The sequence below is a fragment of the Limulus polyphemus genome, unplaced genomic scaffold (assembly GCF_000517525.1).
Source record: "Limulus polyphemus unplaced genomic scaffold, Limulus_polyphemus-2.1.2 Scaffold1516, whole genome shotgun sequence".
Classification (NCBI taxonomy): Eukaryota; Metazoa; Arthropoda; class Merostomata; order Xiphosura; family Limulidae; genus Limulus; species Limulus polyphemus.
This window is the reverse complement of record NW_013667126.1, coordinates 242,587-261,549: the sequence shown is the minus strand read 5'-3', so window position 1 is coordinate 261,549 and position 18,963 is coordinate 242,587. Positions and strand designations below refer to the sequence as shown.

General features: G+C 33.7%; 1 protein-coding gene across 1 annotated transcript in view; it reads right to left on the bottom strand.

Annotated features, from left to right (window-relative positions):
• The window catches only part of LOC106463916 (choline transporter-like protein 2), a 62,969-nt gene that overhangs the window by 1,551 nt on the left and 42,455 nt on the right, over positions 1–18,963 (bottom strand). Inside the window, exons 12-20 of the mRNA XM_022391552.1 lie at positions 18,130–18,229; positions 17,165–17,257; positions 16,395–16,467; positions 13,097–13,320; positions 9,139–9,267; positions 8,085–8,154; positions 4,991–5,064; positions 4,686–4,756; positions 1,624–1,719 (exon numbers count right to left, since the gene is read on the bottom strand). Coding sequence (XP_022247260.1) covers positions 1,624–1,719; positions 4,686–4,756; positions 4,991–5,064; positions 8,085–8,154; positions 9,139–9,267; positions 13,097–13,320; positions 16,395–16,467; positions 17,165–17,257; positions 18,130–18,229 — 930 coding nt within the window. The remainder of the gene's footprint in view (positions 1–1,623; positions 1,720–4,685; positions 4,757–4,990; positions 5,065–8,084; positions 8,155–9,138; positions 9,268–13,096; positions 13,321–16,394; positions 16,468–17,164; positions 17,258–18,129; positions 18,230–18,963) is intronic.

Below are 18,963 nucleotides of genomic sequence, written 5' to 3'. Positions count from 1 at the left end.
AGACTGCGAGTCGAGTGCCCTAACCACCTGGCCATGCCGGGCCGAAATATCAATGTCAAGGTTTAGATTATTTCAACAGTTAGAAGATGTTTGATGTATAGATGTTGCTACATGTACAAAGCACATTTTACTGCTCTTTAACATACCAAAAAATAGGATAGAAACCTAAAGATAGCATAGCTAATTCTGCTGACAATATTTGATCTAGTAATTTATAGTGCTCAGATTCAAAATTACATCTACACATGTGGTATATAAACATATTATATGCATTTTCTACCTTCTTATTTTAATATGGTGTTTTTCAGAGCTTGTCATGTATTCTGGACAGTGTAGTTTTTGCACAGCATGTGATCAAGAAAGACATTAAGATGCTTTCATTCTCTTGAGGTGAAACCTAGTCTGCCCACTGGCAGTATGGTTGTAATGCTGTATGTTGTGCGAGGATGTCAACAACAGTGTCCTACGATGATCGAACAGATTATGCTTGGAGGTTATAACCTCCCTTAAGTATGAATGGGAATGACCAGTCACACTGGTAGCACTTATTGCTCTGGATAAACCTGACATTATCATTTAGTCAGTCTGGAACTTCAGATCTAGTTCTCCAGTAAAAGGCAACCATCCAACATGTGACGTAAATACATACACTGTATTCTGAATAAAGATCATTCCTTGTGCTAATACACAATTGTGTCCAGTATTTTATTCTCTTTATTTATTTCTCATGAACTCAGTTACTCAGAGAACTCAGAACTACTTTGTTGTCACTCTACAGGAAATCACTATGGGTCAATTTGACGTTTCTTATTAGTACGGAGCATTAGACTGTTATCAGTTCTGCTTGGTTCCTAAAGTGAACAGGTCAATGCAAAGACATCTTGTGGGATGAAAACTGTTGATCAATTTGCAGATCGAGTTAGAAGTGACAATTACACACACTATTTTTTTGCTTTGCGTATAAATAAAGACTGTTTTTCACTTTACATCACGTATCCAGTCTCATTACTTTCTTTGCTTAAAACTCAGTCATTTAGCTAAATTCATATTCACTCTGTATTTATCCTGCACAAATCTCTTGCTATAAAATGGTCCTATCTTATACTCATGTGGAAATCAATTTCACCTAAAAATACCACATCCTTACCAGATTTGAGCATCAGGATTAGTCAGAGAAAGAACAAAAATCTACTTATATCCTGGACATAGTAGTGTGTTAATGAGATTGAATAAGTTTAGAATTTTTAAAAATCCAAGATGAAGAAATAAAAAACTTTATTTAAGGAACATATTTGGTCTATTACTAAATATATATATATTTTAATAGTTGATGAAAAGAAGAGCTAAAAGACAGATGATGCCAAATACTTTACCAGCCTATAATGTTACAATACATACATTGCTAGTTAACTTTTTCTATGCATACTAAAAAAAGATTACCTGGAATGACAGTAGCTTAATAGATGTAGATCAAAAATGAAAAAATAAATTAATTCTGACCAAACAATAAATATGCTCCTAATCACTGTAGGTAAACCTTTTGATGCAAAGCTTTATTGAAATATTATATGAATATAACTATCAGAAAACAGTAGCATAAATACAATGAAAAGCTGATAATACTCACAATGACAGGCATTAGATAATAATTCACCGAGATATCTATTTTCAGTTGTGGAATATCAGCTTCACCACTGAAGATGTAGAAAGATGCTAGAGCTAGAAATAATTTTGTTTTAATTAGCTAAAGTTATAATTTACCTGCACTGAAAATATATTTCCAAGAGTTAATTACTTCCACTCACATACATAGCTATTCTTGTTCAGTGCTGCCTTCTATTTGCAAAAGTTTTTTGTGTGCCACAAACCTTTCACTCCCACATACCCCTCGGTTCACATGGTTAAACTGAATCTCATATGCAAATTATCATGCGACAAACCAAAATACTTGCCCCACATACACATGACTCATGCGACTCCCTCTGTACTATTCTACCTAAGTACCACTTCGAGTTTAGACAGAAACCTAAGCACCAGCTGACAGTGGGGATGAAGGGTGGGAAGAGTGAATGGAAGTACGTACCTGTTGTACATATATTTTCAGTGTAAGAAAATTATAACGTAATGACAAGGTACCTTACTTCTGCTCACATACATACATAGCTAGAATCCCACACTGAATAGGTGGAGGAACCAATTCAAGGGAGAAAGCGTATGAAGGACACCCTCATGAGGGAATCCTCTGATAAGAGGATTATATGTAGAAAAGATGTGACAGATCCAGGTGGAAAATTATGAGGAGCACATCCCAATGGGAAAGAAAATGGTTGGACAGTGATCCGAACCTCAACATATTATAATTTCAATCTCCCTGATGAACAGAATGTGGATGAAATAAGGGACGTGCCCCAAGGTGTAGAGTGGCTAGGGCATGACCAACTATCTACAGCAAGTCAACTGTGTCCAAAACTCTACTGCCGGAAACCAACATCCATGCAGGGGTAGGACGAGAATCATACCGTCTGTAAGCCAACTACAATCCAAAACCCAACTGCCAGGAACCAACATCCATGCGAGGGTAGGAAAGAGGATCATGTTGTCTTCACCTCAAGTTCAGCTGATTGGATGGAGAAATCCCACCACTGATAAGGAAACAGGGCACATGTAAGCAGAGTGAAATACAAATATATTCCACACAATTCAAACAAACCGGACTACCTCAAACACAGTAATATCTCTGGCATAAAGACACTAAAGACCAGAGCAAGAAGAAGAACTAGAGCAACCAAAAAGTGCACTCGCCATGATCCACAAAAACAGGGCAGTGCCCCCAAGGCAAAATTAGTGAGGTACCAGGCACCCCCTGAACACATGTGAGGAATTATTGTGATTGGTTCAGCTCTAAATCCAAAACTCAACTGCTGGGAACCAATTTCCATGCAGGGTAGAATAAGGAATTCCAACTGAAGGGATGAAATGCATATATATGTCAGCACACCACATGTGTGAGGACATATTGTGTTTGGTTCAGCTCTAAATTCAAAACTCAACCACTGGGAACCGATTTCCATGTGGGGGTAGGATGAGGGATCCCAATCATTATGACGATTCACTCCAAACCTACATCACCCACTTGGATAAGCCCATGCAGATATGGAGCATCTTTCTGGAGGATATCTGCCAACTACACCAGCACAACACCACCACCCTACTCTCAACCGTATGGAGTCATTATTGATTATATTGTATATCTCTCATTCTAGAGGAAAACTCAGAATTCATAATGCAAATGAAAACCAAACGCAACTGTGTCGGTAAAGAAAGAAACGCACGGAAAAATGAATAAGTTCCATAACTGGGTAGAAAATAAAATAATACCATGACTGAATGAGGTACAAATTAAAACTAGATAAAATATGTAGGAAACTTGTAAATAATCAATTTGAAAATTTAAGATTCAAAGAGAGAGCATTAAATTAAACATTCAAACATGAGCACTAACAAACGAGAAGTGATAGTTAGGTAGAATAGCATAGAGGGAGTCACGTGTCTTTGGGGTGTGTCTATTGATGGAGGTTTATCGCAAGATAATTTGCATGTGAGATTCAGTTAAAACTGTGAACCAAGGCTCTTGGTATGTGACAAAAATTTTGCAAATAGAGGGCAGCATTGAACGAGAATACCTACGTATGTGAGTAAAAGTAAAGTACCTTGTCATAAAATATAATAATTAATGAAATAGCACGAATTTAATTTTTTATTTTAAAACAAACTTACTTTTTTTTCTAATATAAAAGGCTCTATGGAAACCCTGATGCTTAAACACATTTTCCCTGTGAAGTGAGAAAAAGTGCAGTACTAACTATTAGATTTTGCAAAAAGTTTTATTAATTGTCAAAAACTGTTTAAAATATTTTTTTAAACATGATTTACATTTCACTTTGATACTTGTATTACAGAGGTAACTAAAAATTAAATTGCTGTTTGTTTCTGGAATGTATTAAGTAATCTTGTATTAGAATACTCAAACAATAAGTGTAAGATACAATGTTAAGTTTGCATGAAAATCAGTAACATACACCCACATTAAAATGTTATTGATTATAATGTTTAGAATAAAGAAAATATCCCATATAGACAGACTACGCACAAGGAAAATTATAAAACGTGTTTTTTTATTAATGCCTTTAAATTAACCCTGCAATTTTTATTTAGTGGCAATAATTTAAGTTCTTGAGAAACATTTATCAACTTAGCTTTCAATGGTAATGGAACGAATTTCTGAAAATAGTTCTTTGATCAAAAACTAACTTTTGAATGCAATCAATTATTTACAGATACTTGTATTTTACTTATAAATACATAAAAATACTTAATATGTCTAAACATGTTTGACAATAGCCTTTAATATTACAAAAACAAGTTTTATTGTAATAAAGAATGTCTTACAAGCTCTTTATGGCTTATGATAAGCAAGCTCAATTCATCCATATCTTTACTGTTCGTCCTGATCTTTTTAACAATGTTGAACAAAACATTCCTAGGTCAAATGCATTAACCAAATTACCAATCTCAGCTAAACACGTTTCAATGAACTTCGCTACAATTTAAAAATGGAAAATTACTTCAAGCCTATTCATTTATTACTTCAACATAATTAAACAAAATTATCAAAAAAGTCTTACTTGTTGCTCCAACAACAACCACTTTTCCAAGAAATAACAAAAAGTCTGTCACCTTGTCCAAAACAACCACTCTGAAATATATTAAGTATATTTTTCTTTAATTTAAAACAAATATGAAACTAAAAAGTCATAAATATATATAAAATTTCTATTATGTATTGAGCTACATTCTTGATGTGGATTTCACAATGTTTTTAACATAAATCGAACATACAGTATTTTAAAAAAATTCTGAAAATGTAATTTGCTGAGCAAAATTTTCTCTCTTCTCTCTCTCTTATACACAGTCACAAAATAAAGATTACCTAACAATATTTCTCATCAACAGACTGAATGCTTCTCTTGCTGAGGTGCAGAAATTCTTACCATATACAGCAATCTGTGTTAAATAAAAAACAATACCTGTCTTCATAAAGTAAATTTAAGTTTAGCATGTTTCTTGCTAATCAAAAAAAGTACACAATTTTTACAATTCAGCTGCATTAGTTTAAAAACAAAATAGTATCAAACATCAGTATACTGGATGCTATAATTAAAAATACAATTTTTACAACAATTTTATTTACATTTAATATCATTTATTCATATGTATTTGTAATCTAAAAACAGGAAAATTGAGTGGCAGGTATGAAAATAGATTTTTCTCTTTGTTTTGTTCAAACATGATGGAACACTTAACTCATTTTGGTAGATCATTTTGAAATGATGATTATGAGAAAGTTTAATAATAATATAAACTGTCATAGTTACACTTTTCTGTGACATTCAAAAACAGTAAATTACATATAACACATTATACTTCTGTGACTCTGAAATGACAGAACTTCTTATGTAATCATTTTTGTCATTTCAATTCCAGTTGCTATTCAGACAGTAGATGTATCTTCATGCATATTAAATCAGTATAGGTTTACTTGCCATACATCCTGTTAAAGCTATATTGATCAGCAGATGGCACTAGTGGCCATTACTCCTTTTAGTTAAATATTAATTCCCCTTAATTAACAGTGAAAAATAAATACAATTATGAACAAAAATATGAGCTTTCTTTATCACATTTATAATTAATTGACCATCTTTGACATTTCCTCTACAGAATTATCACTTCAAAGTTTGGTGGAAGATGTCAGCACTGGAGAAAAGTGGGGAGGAAGGGTGAGTGGAGGGAAATACCTATTGGAAATACATTTTCAGTAAAGGAAAATTATAGCTCCCTCTCACAAGATTAGCTACAATCCCACATTGATAAGGAGGGGGGACCAGTGCGAGGTAATGACAGAAGGATACCACTGGAAATGAGAAATTCAGATCCAAAGATGAGAAGAGGGGAATCACACTACTTCTGAGCCAGGTATACAATTCACCCAATTGTGGAATGTGTAAAATATAAGGGCAGAAATGAGAGGAGCACATCTTAGTGGGAGATAGAATGTGGCAAGAAATTGATCCTAACCATAGAAATATACTGTAATTCAATCCCACAATGAGAAAGGTGGGTAAACAAAGCATGTGCCCCTAGGTGTAGAATGGTTAGGGCTTTGCAGACCATACTTGGTAAGTCAACTACATCCAAAACCTGCCCACAGAGTACTGACATCCGCACAAAAGTAGGATGAGGATCATACCGTGTTCACCTCAAACCCAAGGACCAAGGGATTGAGAACCACTCTGATTCACGGGTATGACATGAGGATTAGCTCTGAGCTATCAACGTGGGAACTTGACATCTGGTATCATCCAAATAGCAATAACATCCCCTAAGAAAAGAGGACAAGGGATAGCCAAGGACAGATCCAGAATAATCCCAGGTACCACTGCTGTAACCCCCTCAGGATTTCTGTGGAGATCTTCTAATAAGAGCTGTATGGAAGAAAGATACCGTAATAGATTTGTAAGGGTAAGATGCAGGTGAGAATATTGGGCATGGGTAAGACTGACAGATGATTCGGGAGCTGCCCCTCAAATAGGCAATAAGGAAACAATTGCTGATCTAAAAATGAAAAGTCAGCACGATGGTGTGAATGGATCTGAAGTCCACAAGGGGTGCAGCATGCTAATCCCCTCACTTAATTGCGAGGCAAAGTGATCAGTATGAACCCAAATATCAGGTGAGGGAGGAAAAACCAAAAAGGATTCGTAAGATTGTTCATGCAATAAGGAAGGACGAGGTGCATAAGAAATAGGGGAAAGGGATAAAACAACACAAACCTGAGAAACAAAATTCATAAAGACCGCATTAGTCCTAGTAGATTTATCAGGTTGGGAATGGGAAGGAACAGCAAAATCTGGAGGTGGAAAAAGACGACCAAAGTCCTTATTAGTCTGCACAGAACCAGCCTGGGGAAAAAGGTTGTCCCATGTAATGTTTGAGCTCCAGGCGAATAAAAGCAGATAAATCCACCGTTGGGTTGCCCACACCCGAGGCTTGAGAAAAAATGCTGTTCGTTGCTGTAACCCCCGAAGTGGTAACACTAACTTTGGAATTCATTGCATAGAAAAGTTCACCAAAGTCAAGTGCAGAAAATAAAGAAACTAGAATTAACTAATAAATACTAATAGAATAAACAGGCTGGATGAAAGCACATTTATTTAAAAAAAAAAAAACCACTTCGTGAGGAAACAAAGTTGAACATGAAGCATTAAACAAACAAAAGAGCACATCCGAACACAAGCGTTGCCAAACGAGAAGTGATAGTTCAGTAGAGGAGTATAGAGGGAGTCATATGCGATCCGTGAGCATGTCATGCTCGTATTGGTGGGGATGTGATACACTATGATTTGCATGAGAGAGATGTTGGAATCTTGCAATTCCAACAAGGGAGGGAGCAGAAGGTTTGTGGTATGTGTAAAGAAAAGTTCGCATATAGAGGGCAGCACTGAACAAGAATAGCTAATTTTGTGAGAGGAGGTAAGTGCCGTATCGGAAGATGTTACAATCTTATACAAGAGTAATTCATTATAAATGTAATTCCTTACCAACTGAACATATTTTGGAATCAAGTACATGATTTATACTTTCTGAGCAGATATTCTAAATAAAATAATCATTCCTACCAACTAAACAAACGTTCTAAATGAGACAGTCATTTCTGCTCATTAAATAGGTATTCTAATAATGTCAATCACTCCAGCTTACTAAGCAGATAGTTTAAGTGTTAACCAATCTTGATGACTGAATAGATGTTCTAAAAAATCAGTTATCTTTACTACCTGGTCTGTCAAAACATGTATCGAGATTACCAAAGGTTGTATACTGCTTATTTTAACCCCTTTTTCTTTAATACTTATTGTATAAGTAATTCTTTTTGCCAAAGAAGATAAAAAAACAAAAAAAAAACATGTGCAATGATTGTGAAATAATGTTTGAATTATAAAGTGTGCAAAATGATACAATATTACCATTATATAGGCATTTTTGTTGATAAACTTGAGGAACTTCTCCAAACACCAGAAACAACACTTGCAACACCTGTAAGTTTGAAAATAAAAATATTATATCAACTATGATGAATCTTTTACCAAAATTATCATTAAACATTTACTCCTCAACATCATGCTAACTGAAGCATCAGTCTATATGCATGTATAAACATGTATGTTTATGTTAAAATATAAATAAATATCTTATACTGAAAAAGATTAGGCAAGACTTCATTAAAGAAATCTATGTAATTAAAAGGACAATGTGCATCCATCAGTCCATACATGTATGCATGTAGTTCACAAACAAACCCAATATTCCCATTAGCTAATTGTACAGTGGTACTTTTACATTTATACAGGAGTAGAAGTGAACAATATTAAACATGCATTGTTCTATATGAGCACAAAACTACAAAGTCTATAACATTAACTTTAAAGATAATTACTTCAGTAACATAAACAAACACGCAAGGTGGTTTATAAACAATGCAATAGCATTATATTTCAATACAAATTCCAAAAGGCACCAAAAACTGACAATTAGGCCTAAAGTTCAAATACACTTCATACGTGAACCATGAGTTTACCCACTCTCTAATCTAGGGCAGTTAGCCTTAAAGTCACTGCCACACTTTCATTAACTTATGATGCTCTACAGCTAACACAAAGTGCAAAATAAATTAGTTACAGATTTCAGGTGATATACAAACAGTGGTGGACTGGGCCTCTTTTTGGAGACACTGGCAAAGGCTTATCAAGGACACTCCATTGGTAACCTAATAACTTGTGAGAAGTATATCAAATTGCACTGCCTACAAGTGAGGAATCTATAACTCATGAAGAAGAAATAAACCTCTTGCCAAAATAATTTAGCATTTATTTAAACGAAATCCCTTAATTCTTAATTTTAAACAGTAAACATTTATGATAGTAGTATGTTCAGTGGTACATGAAACTTGTGTGTAAATGTATAGTTTCCTGTTATCTATCCCATTTTCATAAGTATTTTTAAGATTAGGATGTAACTTACCAAAGTAGAGCCTTGGTTACTTGGTTATCATATTTTTTCAACTTGTTATCTATGTATTCCAGCATGACACGAATCATTCTGACAATCGCAATGATGAGCGATCCAAAGGCCACAGAACCAAGATGATAACTGATAATATTGATATATAAAAAGTATAAATACATACAGATTGAATGAGAACAAAAGAATAAATGTATACTACAAAGGAAAAAATTAAGGAACGAACATCCCCTAGCAAACCTACATCATGAGAAAAAGATTAGTTTCAAGCTGCTTATCATTAAGTATGGTAGTACTTAACAGTAGGAATCCACAAGGGAAAAAAATGGCGGCTGAAAGAAAACCTCTTTCCCAAAAACTGCCTTATAAAAACCTTTTCCAACAAAACCCTACTGGGATACACAGACACAACAAAACAACACTATACCTTGAGTTACAGTGAAAAAGGTCGAAAAGTGATCTGCTACAAGTTTTTAAAAATTTCTAAAACAATTACTATTTTAGTTGACTGACTGATCATGTCAGATAGCCTAGAGCAAAAATAACTAAGCCATTTGGTCCAATATTCTCTCACAGTACTTGGTTTGATGGTGGTCTTCTGCAATAAAAATCCATAGATATACAGGTATATTATAAATAGTAAACAAATTATGCACATATCTTTGCAACCCAAAGGACGGTGCTACGTATCGATGGGTAAACACATGACAGTTTCTAAAGGTAAAGTATATAATTTATACAGGTATAACTTAAAAAGTATACAAACAAGAGTATTAAAAAAATTATGACTTTTAAAATGAAGTGGGGATGTTGCTACAAAAAGTACTGAAACAAGATTTAAAACCACAATCACAAATTTACAAAATTTAATCCCTACTTTGGCAGCTTTATACACTTATCTATAGACCAAAGTAAGGATTAAATTTTATAAATTTTCATTTTCAAATTCATAATTTTTTAATACTTGTTGTTTTTTTGTCTATTAGCAGAAAAAAACTATCTTCAGTATACTAAACAAAAAAAAGGGTAGAAGAAAAGATGGCTGCCAAAAAGACTGATCACTGTGTCGGAACTATCATCAAGATGACTTCTGAACAGATAAGATAGGACTAGAACCTTCCTAAATTGAAGATGAAAACAACAAAGAATTAACAGCAAAAGAACAAGGAGTAAGAAAGTAACTACAAAACAGATATGTTTATTATGTTGAAAACTAATATTTTCTTGGGTTTTTGTGGTCAGTAAATTTGTCATAAAATTTGATAATAACCAGAAAAGCAGTCAGTTCTCAGCATTCACTTGAGACATTTGAATAAGTGAAATGTTATGTGAAGAAAACGTAACATAATAATGATTAAAGGCATGTAAGCAGCTAAAAAACAACACTAAAAAATATTTTTAAACAAAACAGAAAGTGCAAAGAATTAATTCTACTGACAGCCAAATGAATAAGGCCTCACTCTATGACACCATATAATATGAAGTTAAAACAAAAGCTATATAATTTTTGAAACATGTTTCCAATATAAGTATAGAAACTCCTTTAGCAAAACAAAGAGAATGTTGAAGCAATCAGGAAGCAATGTTGAAGCATATGCTGGAAGCCCTTTAATTGAATGTGCATGGGGTTGGTCCACTTGAGAAGGTATGCTGACTATAATTTCGAATTTAATATGTGTATCTACATGAAATGTGACAAGCTTTTAGTAAAACGTACAAGTCTGTTTTACACAAAAAATCATATGTGTTACAAATGTATTTGTACTTAAGATATGTTTGTGAGTTGAAGTCATAAGTCTGACTCGTATTTTAACAAGTCGGAGTGCAAGGTGATGTTCATACGAAGAATAAAACAAAATTTGTCCATTGTACAGTTGCATATTGTATTTGCATAACCTACTGAACTTTCAAAATGCATATCTACAGTGGTTTTCAGTATCCCTGTATACCGTTTCTGGTATTTACTCTTGCATACCATGAACTGTCACTAAATCAGCAATATGGGGCAAAATGAATAGTTGATAGTTCTGACATCAAATACATAATACGACATTAAATGGCACTCTGTAAAAGGCCATGGCATTCACACTTTGACCTCCACCTGTGTGCATAGGGTTAAATGTCAGTACAATAATTTGTCTAACAAAGCCAGATAATATGGAAAAATGAAGGATGATTTTGCATCCACACTGGAAAAAAAACTACTTGAGCAGAAAACTTAGGGTTAAGAAGCTGAAAGAATGCGAATTATACATGTATCTTATACTAATCTACATGACAAAACATTCCACAAATCTTTCATTCTATGAAATACTTTTTTCAGTTAAAGAAAGATCTTTAAAGCAGATCTTATTACTAATCTTTAGATTAGTAATAAGTAGATAGTAGATAATATCAGAAGTTCAAAAAAATCGGCAACAGAATTCATCAAGCAAATTCTCAGCAAAACAAAATATGATAATTAACCCCAAATTTAAATAAGCTTTCAGCAGAAAGAAAGATAACCTGTACAGAAAAAAACAAACAGATTAAAAACCTATGATTAGAGCATAAATTCAAAAACATTCAAAACAGAAATGAAAAAATATTGATACTAAAAATGGTCCATCATATGTACAGAAAAATTCTAAAATGCACCTGTTGACAGAACACATATTGTACCATGCAATAATGGAAAATGAAAGATTTTACAAAGTTACTGGTTAGAACTTAACCTGAAGATCAGTAATTTATATAAAAACTAGACTTGTGATAGAACAGCTATGAATTTCATCCTTCCATAACTACTTTAGAACATATCTTTATCCAGATATATTCCCAACATTTTTCTAAATAATCCTGCAGATGTTCAGCATGTAATAAGAACCTTCTTGTTAGACATGTGTCAAAAGTTATAAACATGTACTAATTCTTTTACATAGGTTACATTTGCAATAATCAACAGCTACAAACTCATATCTCTCTGGCCTCATGTCTCCCTCCATGGGAAGGTGGCGACTGGTATTAGTTAGGGGTTTTTCTCTACCATAAGTGTTATTTGGAATAATTCGTGATGCATGCAGCATTGTATTTTTGTATATTGTACTTTAACATTTTGTCTAAATTTTGGTTCGGGAAATAAATATTATTTTTGACTTTGTCTTAGGTAAACACAGAGATTCCTCTCTACCCCAGCAGCCAGTGAGAAATCATTATAAGCAAAACAGAAATCAATCAGTAGGTTAATATTTACACAATTATTGTGAGTAAGAATTTGTATATTTGTTCACTTGTGTTTATAAGTGTTTGTTTTTTTTCTTTACAGTCCATATTTTAAATTATTTTCTGCAGTAATATTCCTGCAATCTGTGTTATTGCAGATACTATTAAGTTTATCTGTTGGATATCAGTGTACCTGAATACCACATATATTAACTCTAAGACAAAGTATTCTATCTATGCAGGTGTTGGCAGGCAGAGTTAAAATCAAAAGAAAATCTGCAGTAAAAATAAATTAAGCCTAATCTTTAATTGTTTGACTTAATGCTATAGCAGAACCATTACCAAATTCATCAGTGAACCACAGTTATCTATTTAATTGCAACTAGTTATTTACACGCCTTACTCTCCTGAAAATAGTAGCTTTGCTCGAAGTTAACATATTATCAGGTTGAAAATTTATTGCATACAGATATACTTTGGGTCATTGTACAACTAAATCAAATCTACTTCTTAACAGTTTGATACATTTCATTAATTTAGCTGATAAAACTGTTCACAAGATTCAAATTTGCTTACTTTATGAAATTTAAGTTGGTTTACTTCATAAAAGAAATTGCAGTCATGAAACCTAGTATTTTTATTGAATAATCACGTTTTTAATGTAGCAGGAAAAAACAACACCATACTGCACATAATCAAAGACAGATGAAAAATAAAAACAAGAAAACAAAATTTCATATTCCAAAATACAACTTACCGTGTACACCTCCAAAAACCCTTACCAACAGCAAATGATGGAACATCTGATTTTTTAAAGGTCCAGTAATAAGATGCAAAAGCACCAGCTAGTGAAACCTGGCCAACCCCTACAATAAAGAACATACCCCAGAAGAGGCCGAAAAGATTGTAGATTTGGGCTCTAAACAGATTGGGATCCCCTTCAAACTTTGTAAAAATGCACATAGCTTGGTCGGTAACTGTCTGTTTAAAGGAAAAGAAGAATCATTCAATTCAAATAATACAAGTTCTCCATAGTCTACATGAACCAACAGAAAATCTCTGATATCAAAAAGGCATACAAGAAAAACAAAAAGTCTAATATATGTATAAGTTGACTGTGGAGTTAAATATAACCCTGAAGATGAATGCAAATGAAACATTAAGCAAAATATAAAATTATAATTCAATGTAAGCATGAAAATCCAATTGGAGAAATGTAAATAAATGAAAGAACTAGACATTTAAGTTTATGAAGAAAGATAAGAGTTCATGTACTCATCTTGGATTAGTTATCTCTCCTCTGGTTGTGTTCACATTTTACTGACAAGTCTATTCAAAATTATATTTTTAGCATCAAAGACAATGAAATCTCTAAGTACTTATTTTCTTTTGGTCTTTCCAAGCATTAACATTTTCCTAAATTGAAAATGTATTTTTAATAATACTTACTTTCACTGACACTTATACCTATTACTCATCCTCCAAGGTTTCTTCCTTTGCCCCTCTAAGCATTGGTCAGATTTTTTCTCATTCGCTCTAGTCTTTTATATTCCACTTAATTGCTCTTGGTGATATTTGTTTCATGAAACTCTCAACACTTTCTGGGGAAGATGGGCGAAAGAGTGTCAGAAGAGGTAAGTATTATTGGAAATACATTTTAATTTAGGAAAATGTTAACTTCCAAAACATACTTACCTCTGCTAACACTTGTAGCTAGAATCCCACACTGAGAAGGTGGAGGTGCCAGTGAGGGCATTATCCATACAGACAGCATCTGCATAGATCATGGGTGTGCCAAGAGAAGATTGATACCCTCGTCAGGGAGCCACACTACATCCAGAATAGGTATGCTCTTCATCCTGAACTTAGTTCTGTATCAATGGTGGAATTGTATGGGAATGATCATCACTATAGACCAGCCCCAACCAGATAGCTGAGGTTCCACAACTCAGAGATGTAATTAAGGGGTCTTGGATCGTATAAGCCTTACTCAACCAAAGGAATAGAACTCATCGTGCCTGGAATTATGAACATTCATCCTCACTCCCCAACAGAGTGTTCAAGGAGCCTTCCACAACTGTGCTCAACCAAGGACCTAGGATAAGACCACTATGCATTCAGAATTATGAGGAGATAGTAGACCCCCTTCCATGAACAATGGACAGCCTAACATCAAATCTGAACTAGTATTACGAGTAGGCTCCTGCATAGGCTAGTGCCACTCCTACCGACATCCGAGAAAAAACATCCAGGGACCTTAGTAGGAGGGCCCCCCAACTTCACCCTATTTTTCAAGAGTGGAGGAATTCACTCTAACACTGGAGGAAAAGTGTCTGTCCACCACCCCAGTGACTGAAAACCTAGGTGTGGTAAGGACTCCCTAGCTCCACCAGTAAAATCTGGGGGGTAATGCGTATTGGGGAGTCCTGAGGAATAGTACAATAGGTGAACCAAGTTCCCTAAATTTTTAAAGGCAAACCAACCCTGATTTATTCAATCCGATTATTGGTAGGGATGGGCAGGATCCCCTTTATCTTTATGATAGTCCATAAGTAGCAGTCCAGCATAGTACGGTGATATCACCTGTTGAGCTCCTAGATGGTCTTATAGAACATCCCTAAATTCTACAGAGCCTGTTGCAGTCAGTAGTAAGTGTAGTGAAATAGTGGTTGCTAGTGTGGAATTGGATTGATAAAAGCACACCTGCCTGGCCAACACTCGCTACAAAGTGGGATCCAATGAGAAAAAAAAAAGGAGATAAGAGACCCTGGAAAGTAAAAAGACAAGAGAAGTAAAAAAAATACCCTCAGAAGAAGAAACTGCCAGATCGTGTAAAGAATGTGAGAGAAATGTATTAGGAGAAGTCCAAATACCAGCCCACACAATGTCTTCCAGTGGACAATTCAATCAGGCAGTGAAAGGCATAGAAATTTGATGTATCTGATGAGATGTGACTTGCAGAAGTTTCCTTGCATATAAAGATAGTCCAGAATAGATCAATTTGCGAACCGACTTTGTGAAAGTAATCAGAGATGTGTTGCAAGAAACCGAAGGATCTCAAAGAATAAAAAGTTGATTTCTAGTACCTGGAAAGGAGTTAGTGTGAGCCATATAACACCTCAGGGCCTTGATGGGACATAGCAAGTTATTGGGGTCCAAGCGGTCGTAGAGATGAGAAATAGCTGGCAAATAAATTGGTGAGAGAGATTTATTCCTTTCCCTAGCTGCCAGAGTCTTAGGAAGGAAGAACCTATCTGGGTATAACAGAACATAAGTAGAGTGATAAATGAGTCCTGTGCACATGCAGTGCAAATAACTCCAACTTACGACATCCAGAGGCCAGCAGCAACAAAAAATACATTTTAAGGGGAAGATGATACATAGTACATTTTTGGAATGAAGGATGCAAAACGATTTGAGAAGGTCAGATAGCACTGGGGACTTAAATAATTTCTGATGTTTAGAATATCGAAAAGTAGTCGATAAAGCTAGACCTTTTTCAAAAAGCCAGGTAAAAAACGTACATGGTTGGCACATTTGGATGAAGTGAGTTCAATTTCTTTGTAAGACATCATTGGTGATAAGTGTGTTATTTCCGTTGATAAATGGGCATTGTAAATCTACAGAGAGACTGAGACAAATACAAGGCAACTGTAGAAGTTAAACCCCAATGCTTTGCAAAGGCATGCATGAATGTCTGGGTGTAGAATGTTGGATTGAGGTTGCTTCAACAGAGATGGACAAAGAGGAAGTTGCAGAGGTGGATACTCTTGAAAATACTGAAGAAAAGGAAACCATGGTTAGACTAGCCAATCTGGGGCTACCAACAGCACTAAACAAGAAGTGGATCGAACCATAGTCAGAACACTGGATAACAGGCAAATTGGGGGGGTATAGAGGTGCATTATTTTAATACAATGTTTAATGTTCCTGTAGAGATGGAATGTTGAACACCTGAATCCTCTTTTTTGTAGATCTAGTATCTGAAATAAAGCAGAGAAAATCTAAAATGTTTTTGGCAAACTAATTAATCAAGATTAGTGCTAGAAACTCACATGTGGATCACACTTTTCTGTTGAAGTATTACTAACAGTCCTGAATGAAGGCTGGCCAGCTGATGCAATGTATCTATGATTGACAATCAAGATGCAAACTCAAATTTGGTAACAATGTTCTACTACATTTCTGTTTTGTCATTCTCACCCAAAGACTATTTTTAAAGGCAAATAAACATGACAAACATGCAATACCTTCACAACATTTAATAAAGTTTACTTAATAACCTATTGCACATGTGCACTCAAACATATAGTTGTAAACCTTAAATTAATTTTTTCCTTTTAATTACAAGTACAAAACTTTCATAGATTTTTGACTAAACTGATTATCTCTGTATGCCAGGCTTTAATTACATTTAAATTGTGTGTGTGTTTAAGATATGTGCATCATTATGATTCTCTGACTAGCTTTTAATTTTTCATAGCCTTAAGGTTGGAAGTAGGTGCATAATAATTTACAAAATATTATCTGTATTATAAAATCTATTTTGAACTGAATAATTTCAAAACAACTACAGCTTTACTGTGCAAAATGTTGATTATGAAAATTAATTTGCAATGTACAAGTATTTTGAAGTTAATTATCAATAAAAGAAAATAAGCTATATATATATAAACTCCCGCAGTAAAATTGCATAATTTTTTTATTTCATTTAATGCTTATTATTGGTAAATACCTTAATAATAACTACGATAACATATACTGTGTGAAAAAAAAAACTTTTTCCAAAATGCTGATATGTTACGCATGCTAGATAGAAGGATACAGGGACACTGAGCCCCAGAAGACAAAGAGGGCAAACATAAAGATGTATGGAATAATTGGGAAAAACAGTGATGATACCATTGTCCCTACAGCCCTGCAAGTAGAAAATACACTTGTAATATATGCTAAAACTTTGTTTCCTCTTAAATAATGTAGATACATGTAGGCCAATGTTTTAAAAAATATGAGCAATTTTTCACACTCTTTACTTTAACATATCAATAATAATATTCAAAGTTACCCAAAATTATTTCACTTCTCCATAGTTATATGATAAAAAATATCAACATGAACGTAAAGCAGTTGTATGAGAGTTGCGGATGTGTGTGAGTGTGAAGTATAAACTAGGAAGGTTAAAAATAACATATATCAATTATAAAACCTGTATTTGAAATTATATTCCTTAATGTGTTTTATTAGGAATATTAGTTAGGTAAAATGTGTAAGTTTCCATGAACAATACACTTAACAGTACTCTGAAAATATGTTAATAAAATATCCAGAGTAGGATAGTTTTATTTGTATTGTGATACCCAAAATAATAATCCTTTTCAGTGACAAATTTGCAATCCCAATAACTCTTACTAGTTAAAAAGAATCATATTTTCGCCTTGTTTATTTTGTTGTTAAGTTCAGAGTTGTACAGTGGACTATTTGTCCCACACCAACTACAGGGATCAACTCCTTAGTTATAAGCCCACAAACAAGCTTCCAACTAAATTGCTGGGGGGCACCTTTTAGCCCCCTGCAACCTTTTAAAAAAGAACTTGAATTCTGAAGACAAATTTTAAAATTTATTGTACTGTATTTATGTATTATAAAAAAATTCAACCAAATATCTCCAGACCTAGCTAACCATCTGTAAATTTAACCATTTTTACAATAATCATATTTTTTAAAATTCTAAACAGCAACTGACAAAGCTGCAAATTAACATTACATAAAATAGCAAAATTGGGCCCCTACCTGCTTCCTTCTTTAATTAAAGCAATGGCAATTAAGATACGTTTTCGAAGAAATATCAACAGCAACAGTAAGATGATAAGCAGCAATCCAGTAATAATTGCTACATAAGTAAATTGTAATAAATAAATAAGTGTAATTTTACTGAGAAAATAAGAATGACCAAAAGTCATGACATATTGCAGTGCCCAATTTCATAACAGACATATTATTTAGTTACAACATGTAAAACATTTTTATCACATTTGAATATAACAACATTATTAAACACTCGATACCTATTCCATTATTTATATTACACTACTCTTTTTTCATCTGATTTAATTTAAGGCAACTTTTATGATTTACAACTTAACATAAACATCTAATACTTTGATTTAAGATAATTTATGTTAATTTTTGGAACCAAGTGGAATAAATTTCATGTTCATACATAGTTAATTACACAGGCCTGTGAATTTAAACTTCATAAAAGTTGTTTTCGTTTTAATAACAGATTTGCCATAATGCTGCTAAGCAGATTTCGAGAATAATATTAATTTTTTTTCTATCATGTCAGGATTTTTTTACAAATTGGAAAGAAAAAAAAACAACTTACTTAGATCAAATTATTATTTTGTTTACCACAATGAACATTTTTTATTATTATGTTTGGGTTCTAGACTGATCGATAAGACTCTCAAGACGTGCAACTGGTCTGGAGAAATCTATAGCCAGTGGTTGTCAACATTTTAAGCATAACAAAATGTGACCTGATTTTAATGAAAATGATTCATTTATGTAAAAGTACACATGTTTTGGGAAATATCTGTACGTGATGGCGAAAAATGAATATCA